This window comes from Episyrphus balteatus, chromosome 3, assembly GCF_945859705.1.
Source record: "Episyrphus balteatus chromosome 3, idEpiBalt1.1, whole genome shotgun sequence".
Taxonomy (NCBI): Eukaryota; Metazoa; Arthropoda; class Insecta; order Diptera; family Syrphidae; genus Episyrphus; species Episyrphus balteatus.
Genome location: NC_079136.1, coordinates 36,171,861 through 36,181,581, shown reverse-complemented (window position 1 = coordinate 36,181,581; position 9,721 = coordinate 36,171,861). Strand labels below are relative to the sequence as shown.

The 9,721-nt window shown below is 31.0% G+C and overlaps 1 protein-coding gene across 1 annotated transcript; it reads right to left on the bottom strand.

The window, feature by feature from the left end:
• Nucleotides 1-308: 308 nt before the first annotated feature.
• On the bottom strand, nt 309-6,722 carry LOC129914564 (uncharacterized). The gene is made up of 5 exons (XM_055993882.1): nt 6,303-6,722; nt 6,202-6,243; nt 5,702-6,123; nt 5,442-5,643; nt 309-1,517 (listed from the first exon to the last, which is right to left on the bottom strand). Exons 1-5 carry the CDS (start codon nt 6,306-6,308, stop codon nt 435-437), a joined length of 1,755 nt encoding a protein of 584 aa, XP_055849857.1. The 5' UTR covers nt 6,309-6,722; the 3' UTR covers nt 309-434.
• Nucleotides 6,723-9,721: the final 2,999 nt, after the last annotated feature.

The window sequence follows — 9,721 nt, the reverse complement described above, 5'->3', positions numbered from 1 at the left end:
GTATTAAAAAACGTTTTTTGTACAAAAACAAAAATAAAATTGAAATACTCTAGAAATAATTTGCATGCTTGAATTTTGAAAAAAATTGGAAAATATTGAAAAAAAAATAGACAAATAAATAACCACTCCTAGTTTTTTTTTAAGATCAAAAGTTAAATTTTTGAATAATCTTCCTTATTAAATTAAATTGTTTTCATTGTGTAAATAAGCCACTTCATATTACCCATACATTATTTTTATATACAAAATATAATTAGAGAAGAAAAAAGAAAAAACATTTTCTATATAATTTTTACCCTGAGGTACAAAAATTTTTCTTTAACGTGTTTTTTTTTATATATATAAAAATGCAAAAAATGTTTTCTTCTTTTTTGTGTGTGTTTTTTGTCCTTCAACAATTTTTGTTCTACAAACTTAACTTGGACTAAAGATCCTTACTCAAGAATTTCTTCATTTGAATTTATTGTTGCATTTTGTGATGGTAACTCAAGTTGAAACAAATTAATTGATTCTTTTTGTGCTAGAAAATTTCTCATTTCGGCAAAATTATCGCGTTCTTTGATTTTTTTACTTCGTTTTTCAACTTCATCGGCTGAACCTTCACTGCCCGAATCATCATTTTCAGATTCAAATCTACTACTGTTATTATTATTGTTTTCGGGAGCAAAAAGTTCATCAACATTGATGCCTTTAGCTTCAAGAACTCGACGTTCTTTCTCTAACATCTCTTGGCGAATGGGATCAATGCGATCTTTCAACTGCCTTAAAACAGGTTTAAATTTACCTTTAGTAACGCGTTTTTCAAAATTTAAAATCTCTCGATCAGCACCACCATTTTCATGTTCATTTTCAGCTTCTTGCTGTTGATCGCTTTCTTCAAACATATAAGCATAAAAATCATCTTGTTTAACACCGCCATCATTTGAAATTTCTACACGCAAAATACTTTCGTTACCATCAGCCAATGCATCATTTGTCGCCGAGGATGACGGCAATGATTTCTTATTATCTAACAATCTATCATCTAATTTACTACTTAAGAACTTATCATAAACCAACATTAAACGATGAAAATCATCAAAACATACCGATAAAGTGCCCTCAATTGAACGCATACTATTTGCAACGTCAATTAGATCTTTACTTTCGTCTTTTTGCACCGCCTCGGTTTCGGTGAGTCTTTGTAGAGCTTCGTCGAGTTGTTGACATTCTTCAGCTACAGCTACCATACAGGAACTTAATTTTAATGATGAACTTTGTAGTACGGCTACGGGTCCAGATTTGCAGCGCATTATTTGGTTTTGATTAAATTCACTTGCTTCGAGTTGTTTCTTTTTGCGCAAATCAATTGAGAGATTTCTAAAGTGATTTTCTTCTTCGTTGACTAGTTGGCGGATTTGGTATTCAACATTGGATATGTCGCGACTTAGACTGGATAGTGATGGTTTTTGTGATATTGTCAGAGCCAAGCGAAATAGATATTGTGATTGTACGTAGGCAAAAATGTTGTAAAAGTCCTGAAATAAAAGAAAATTTAAGTTAATGATTTTGATCGTTTGGCGATTTATATTGCACCTAGAGCAACTATAATTCTAAATGCAGCTCTTCATCTTGCGCTTATCATTTATTTATTGAATTCAAAGTTTAGAATGGATAAGTATAGTGTAGTACCAAGATTTTGTTGTCTTTTCTAGGAAAATTGTAAAAAGACTCACCGAAACTTTCGAAAAAAAGAACGAGGGACCGTGGCAGAACATGTAGTTGCACTAAAGAAAAATAATGCGCAATGCACAAAATAACAAAACTGGTACTGTGATACAAAAATTCTCCCAATATTTAGAATCAGCTGATAATATCGGACGATGTGAGGGAAAAAACAAATTGTTTTGAAACTATAGTGTAATAAGCAGGTCAGAAATGGATGAAAATTAAGTGTCATCAACTAAAGAACGTTATTATATGTATGTGTAGGATTTTTTTACTGCACAATAATGTTACTTTACTATCACTCATTTCATAGTTACTTTTTAAACACTTTTTATAATTTTAGAGATGGGGAGACTTTTTGCACCACGCGAGGACAAAACATTAAAAAAAAAAATTTTTTTACATAAATGTGACGGTATAAAAAAATTTAGCTCTCTATTTGATGAAGCAAAAAAACACACACAAAGGATTGAATACTATGCCAAAATCTACCGTGGTTGGATAGAAAACATACAACAGTTAAAGAAGAAAGAAACCATTTTAGATAATTCACTAAAGGCCCAAATATAATAGACATGTGCTTACAATTTCATAAAGTTGCCTATAAGCATACGTCCTGCGCTCTGAACCACGCGGCATGTGTAAATCACAGAATTATATAAAACCAACATCGGATGGCAGAATTAATTTAATTTTCACTTTATAAAAAGATTCGATAAACAAAGTGATTTTAACACGAATGGTAAATGTAGCCGTTTTACCTCTATAAGAACAATGCTTGAGATGCTTCAATGGATGAATGTAAAGCAAAGAATTTTTGTTAATGTATTATGTTTTGTGTTTAAAACTAAAAACAATTTACTGCATAATTACTTAAGTAAATATTTGACATATCGTCGCCCTAGAATTGGGTTGCCGTATATACATAGGTTTTCAATAGCCTATACGGCAACCCAATTCTAGGGCGACGATATGTTGGCCAATCGCCTTATGAGCTAAGAAATAGAGAAGATTTTAGACTTCCTCATTATGTATTACACAAAATAGCATTTCGTATAAAGGTTTAAAAGATATGTAACTGAATTCATCAAATGTAACTATACTTAAGAATGTAAAAATTGTATATATGTACATAGAATTTAAGTTTAATATTATTATAAATTTGGAATTTTAATAGCAATAGCTAAATAAATAAACTAAAATAACTAAACTAAACTAAACAAATTCATGTTTTCAGAAACACGACGAAGCCGTTCTTTCGAAGTTGATATAAGCTCATGTAAATTTATGCCAATTATTAGGGTTGGTTATAGCAAACAGGAAAAATATCAGGAAAAAAGAAACTATCAGGTCCATACGTATCTGTTCCGATTGAAATATCGAGACTGATACCTATTATGCAATATTGGGGACGACACAACGAGAGCGAGACGAGATTTTTTTTTATTTAAATCGTAGGCCATGTCACGAATTTTTTCGGGTAATTGTTTATTTTTGACGGGGAATAGAAGAATGTGTATGAAAGGAAGGGAATTATTTGGACAGAAATAAAAAACTGGATATCAATTTCACTTACGCAACGCTTTCGTCTCGTCGTCTCTCAATATTGTGAATCAGTCATGAATATGAATTTGAATGTATAGTGAATAGGAAAATTATATCACTTAGCAAGTCACACAATCTACCTTCCTCATTTTTTTCCGGATTGAAATACACACCACAAAGTTTTTCTTTTGCAGTGCAACAGGAAAAAATTGAAACTCATCAGGGGAGCAATTTCTTTCATTTTGTTCTTGGAATCATTGTATTCCAAATCAAATGCAAACATCACAAAATATTAATTTGAAAATTTTTTCGGATTTCTATAACCGGCATCTGAAGTAATATGTGCTGGTAAAGTCACCGAAGAATTTGGAATCACAATCGGGTACAGGGAAGTGTCTTGAGTTGTCAACTCTTTATTACAGTTCTTGATTACTTCCTTGAAGGCAAAGTGACGATGGAGCCATCATAAGTAAAGATATGATATCCCTGCAAGAAATTTTTGACGAATGAGTGAATCTTCTGGGCGGAAGTGGGTACCGCATAAGTGCGAAAAAGACGAGGGTCTATTACGTATCACAAAACGAGCGACAAGTCAACGATAATGAAGTAAACGATAGTCACGACAAAGAGCGATTTTGTAAAACGAGAAGGTCGTTTCGGCAAACTAATCCAAAAAAATATGTTTTTGAGGCTCATGAGGCTCTACCAGCAAACGCAATAATATTATGACAGCTAAACAAAAGTTTAACGATAGGTAAATGGCAGTGGTAAAGATTAACGAGTATCGTTGAAGTAAAACGATTATCGTAATACGTAGTCGCATTTCAACGAAAACGAAATAGTTTCAACGATAATCGTTTTTCAAATACGGCCCCAGAATATCTATGCTGTCCATTTTCTGATGCAAATTTATTTTTTTACATTAATTTGAGTGGAGTAGTGCTTCCCAAGTGTGAAAAGTTTAAGTAGGTAGGTATATAATCTATAATAAAAACCGAAGTTAGTTCTGATGACGATACCAATCATAGTAAAAAGGTAGGGTGGAGTGAAATGCTATCCTCTGTGATCGAAAAATACACCTAAGCTCGAAGTCTCTAAACTGCGGATGTGCGTCCAGCAATTGTATACGGTTCACTTTGTTTGACATTGCACAGAAAGTATGAGAGTAAGTTAACACCAGCTGAGATGAAGATGCTTCGTATAACTGCAAGTCTACAGAAAAGAACCTGATAATGGTAACTCTGGACTACAAACATGGTCGTCAAAAATAATAGGTGGGTAATTCCATGAAAAAGTGGACACGAATTTTGAACAAATTATGCAGTCTTTTTTACTTTTTTTATTAGCAAATTACTATTTACAAACGGCAACTCTTTATGTAAGTTGCAAGAAAATATTCTTTGTTGTATTCCCTTATGGATAGACATAAAATTCAGGGAGTTTAATAATCTTAAAGCATTTTTATAGCATAAGCTTGCCAAGAACAGAAGAATTTCACATGAAAATGACGGAAAAACAAGCAAACTGAAAATATGATGAGTCTAATAGTGACGATGACAATATCCCCTCGTGAGTGCTTAAATAAGTTAACATTTAAGCAAGCTTCGTTACACACTATTCGATAATAAAAAAACTTGAGTGAAAATGCATCTTTTCTTTACTTTTGGAACCACAAATCGCAGGTAACATGAGTTACCAAAATAATGTAACGTGAGTTACCTAAATATTTTAAAATTTTTCCTCGAAATATTGAAAAAAATGTTTGGTTTTGTCACTCATATTAAAAGCTTGTAATTTTGTATGTATGGAATCTTCATTGAAAACAAATTAAGATTCTTAATTTCACATAAAAATTTCATACTGTCGGACTCTAAAAATTCGTGTCCGATTTTTGTAACGTGAGTAACCATCAAACTTTTATTTTTCCCAAGAAAATGTTAAAAATAAAGACAATTTTTTTAGTTAATTATGAAAGTAATAGTTATGCTCCATTCATGGATAGTAATTTCGTATCAATTTACATTAAAATTGAAAAAAAAAAAAATTATTTATGTGTTGGAAATTTTTGTGAATGTAACGTGAGTTACCATGGAATTGCCCAGGTATACAATTGTAAATTGGGATACAACAAAGTTTTTAACCTACTAACACTAAAAACGGCATGCAAATTCTTATTGATAATGACTCACCTTAATATTTTTAGGATTATAATCTGTGATGTTATTCCTGAAATAATCGCATTCCTTCAAATCTTCCATTGGTGAATAATGTTCAGTGAATCTTGATGGAATTGGATGTAACATTTCCAATTTTCTCGTTGCATCAAAAAGAACTTCGACAACTTCTTTAATTGAAGTTATACAATCCCAAGCTCTTTCAATTTGTCTTGATCTAAAAATAAATCTTATTAATTTTCTTTTCCATCGACTTGAGATAAATTAGAACTCACTCAATCAACTCTGAAGCCTTCATAACTAAAACTTCATTAAAATAAGTCATATTACGTCGAATGCAATTTCCAAATTCATCAATGCTTCGTATTAGTTTCTCCAAATCACGTTCAACAACTTTATTACGAAAAACAAAGATATTTTTGACTACAAACAATGCACTGAAACTAGCCGTGAAGAGAACTGAAGGAATCAGAGTCAACTTCAATGATTTCGGTGTAATAAAGTGTTCCAAAATTGTTGAACCCAATAAAACACATGTATTTCTTGCTGTGAATATTTCCACAGGTTTTTTCTCCGTCAAACTGCTTGCCTCTTGCTGCTGTTGCAGAAAAGACAAACAGTGTTCTAAAGATTCAACATGATCGGCTAAAAGCCGTTTAGAATAAAGAATCTGATGAATGATTCTTTGGGTGATTTCCTTTAGTAAATTTTTAAAACAAAGAAGCAATTGATAAAGTAAAGAAAATATATGGAAAACTTTTTTATGTCTACTTACATGCTCTTGTTTGAGTTCAGAAACTTGAGTTGATAAATCGAGCTTTAAAAAGAAATAATTTTATGAAAAAAACATAATCAAAGTTATTTTTAAGAACTTACTTTCATTTTTAATTTTATTTAAAATTTGATGTGAAAAAATTGGTCGTTCATTTATTTTTTCCTATTTTGTGGTCTAACCTCAAAATTATGCAGGTAAAAAAAAGGTACGATTAGGTACATAAGAAAAATAGATGCTCTTTTTTTGTTTTTATTTGAACATCTGTCTCGTTTCTCGATGCGCGGACACACTTATACATACGAAACTAATGCCGACTGTGATTTTGATTTAAATTTAGTAAAACCAAATGTTCAAGGTGCAATAAATAAATTCTAAATAGATTTTTAATTAATTTTTGAGATTGCGTAGAAAAGTATTTTAACTTTTTTGGAATTAAAAAGTAAACTTTTATTGGGTTTACCGTTTATAAATTTATGGCGTCTGTTCTGTCTGCAGTCGCTTTTTTGTGTGTCTGTTTTGACTGGAAACTGGAATAAAAATGGAAGTGGAGGGAAATCTGCAAAAAGTGACAGCTATAACTGGAAATCACAACCAGTGATGCCAATATAACAACTGTTTTAGTACACTTCGAACTAAAACTGTGAAACTATTTTGTTACACTTTTAACTAAAATTTTGAAAAAATGTCAAGAAAAACATTTTTGGTTTGCTTAGGGCCAGTTGTACAAATTGAGGGTTAACCCACGGATCAGCTGAACTCGAGTTAACTCTTGAACCAGGTTCAACTTTGAGTGGGTTGTACAGTTGTGGTTCAAGTGAGAGTCATCTGAACCGCAGATCAGGTGTATATACAAGAAAATTTTAGCATATATATACCTAATGTCACTGTCAGTTGTCCTTATTTTATAAAGCACAAGTTCAAGAAAATATATCGTATTGTGGTTTGGAATAAAATACACACATCTAAAGTAATATTTTAGTTAAACTAGTTTTTTGCCACTTCTAATGGCGGACTATTTATTTAATGGGCTGATGAGGAAGAGGAGGATTGATTCTTGGAAGGTTGTTTTATTTATTTTTTTGTTATGATTTTTTTTTGTGAAGAATATTGTATCCATTTATAAAATAAATAAATAAATAAATAAATAAATAAAGAAGTATTAAAAATCAATAAAATTTTGTGTTATTATTATTTTATTTAGAACAAAAACACATCCAAAACAAATAAAAAAAGCACCTTAATCATTTGGGAAAAGCACATAATTTCCACGAGCTTTTACTTGAACTGTCAAAAAATTCAGATTAAAGTGAGAAAGCAACATTTTTTCCACTTTAAATCACCTGATCCATGGCTGAACCACTGCTAACCCACCAATATCGGTGGGTAACTTCTGATCGTGGTTCAGCTGTGGGTTAAGACCTGAACCTCGATTGTACAACACTGCAAATGAGTTGAACCGAGTTCAAACGTTGATCCGAGGATGAACCACGTTTGTACAACTGGCCCTTAAGAGCAAAGTACGCCAGATCAAGCCATACATAAAAATATCTAGAAAATTTATTTAAGAATTTCAACCGATTTGACAAAAATATTAGTTTCCAATTATACATTTTTTTATCTGTCACAACAGCTGCGTTCCTTTGGAAAAATTTATCTACTGCTTAGTACTTAAAGCTGCTTTGAACTACTTTTTCAGTATAGCAAAAGTAGATCAAAGTAGTTTTAAGTACTAAGCAGTAGATTGTAGATAAATATTTCCAAAGGAACGCAGCTAATATAACGGACGAAAATTAGATTTAAAAAAATTTGTGTACACATCATGTATGGTAAAATAAAACAAAATACTATCATGCGCAGAAAGTCTGTATGGAAAACTGTCAGATGAAAGAAAAAAAAGACGGCTTATTCCTAAATTTTTGACAGCTGCCCTGTTAAAATTGTTATTGTTTGTCTTGAAAATTGTTGTTGTTTTTGAGAAGAAAGAGTTTTTATAAGAAAAAAAATTAGATGAAAGGGTGTTTTTTTCTGTAATTGGTCTCAAAAAGCCAATGCTTCATTTTATTTTTGGCTTTCATGACAAATTATAAGCTTAAACCTCAGTTCTTAGACGATTTACACAAATCATTGGCTTTTTGTGACCAAATACATACTTCTCTACTGTCTCTTCGAAAAAACACCCTTTCACGTAATTTTTTTTTATAAAAAGTCTTTATTCTTGCTTGCAAGTTCAACGTTTTTACCAAATTTTATTAGGGTGACCCATCATTTTTGTTTTCACTAAAAAACACCCTTTTAACCATGACATTCTTATAGACACATTACATTCCTGTTTATGATCTCAAAAGTAACATAATTGCTGAATTTCAATAGGGTACCCCTAGTTTTAAGCCTTAACTACATTGGTTAAAAAAGTGAAAAAGTACAAAAGTGAAAATTTTCGAACGCATTTTTGTATAGTTGTCCGGGCTGGAAAATTAAAACAAATGATTCAGAGAGCTTATTTTTTGGTCTAAGAAATAATTTGTATACTCTTTTTCTCAAAACAATTGCGCTAGCCAGAAAAAAATGTTATCATTTTTGTACTTTTTCAAAAGTGGTGTTTGTAGTAAACCTTTACTCTAGTACTACTCACTTTTTCAAATATAGGTACTCATATTTTCTCTACACCTAAAACATAAAAAAAAATGTATGGACTTCTTTTTATTCGTATACCTAATTCCCATAGGAAGGACAGCATTTTTAATAAATTTCGTAAGGGTAACTTTTAGACCATTGACTTTATCGGACTTATCGCGGATTTTCCCTACTTCCCAAAAAAAACAAAAACTTAAATATTTGTATTGACTGTTTGGGTTCTTGGTTTCTGTTATAAATGAAACATTTTTACCAATTACCATTAGTGTAACTAACAATTTTTTCACAGTTTTTGTGGTACTAATTCCGAATTTCATCATTTCTTAAAAAAAAAAAAAAAAACACCCTTTCACTCAAGTTATTTTTGTACACTTTATAGATTCTTTATTCTAATAACAAACAAAACTTTTTCACCAATTTTTAAAAATTAATGAAATTTAAGTCAGCTGTTATGATATCTTTCTCACACACTACTCAACCCATAAAAAAAAATATTTTTAAGAACTTTATGAATCCTTTATCCCAGCTTTATAAAAAACCTTCATCCCGAATTTTATCAGTGTAGCATATTTTTGACATGGGTTTCAGTTATATTTTACCTGTTGAAGTCAAAAAACAAGCACCCTTGTTTTAAATCGGCTATAACTTTTTTTTAGAGCAATCGTATTGAGTTTATTTTTATGTCATTGGACGCAGCATTAAAAAAATACTTTAAAAACATGTGTCATATGATGATATTCCACAAACAATTTTGGTCAATATACATATGTATTTTTGACCTTCACCCCCTCCCTCTTGTATGCGAAAAAACACCCTTCCACCCAACTTTTTTCCAAGTTTCATGAGTGAAACAATTTTTTTTTATTTGTTGATTTTAAGTACTATT

Excerpts from the sequence above, each read along its gene's own strand:
- LOC129914564 (XM_055993882.1), bottom strand. Across the intron at positions 5,644-5,701 it reads AAGGCTTCAGAGTTGATTGA|ATCAAGACAAATTGAAAGAG; the intron begins GTGAGTTCTAAT and ends ATTTATTTTTAG. Across the intron at positions 1,518-5,441 it reads ATAATCCTAAAAATATTAAG|GACTTTTACAACATTTTTGC; the intron begins GTGAGTCATTAT and ends CTTTTATTTCAG.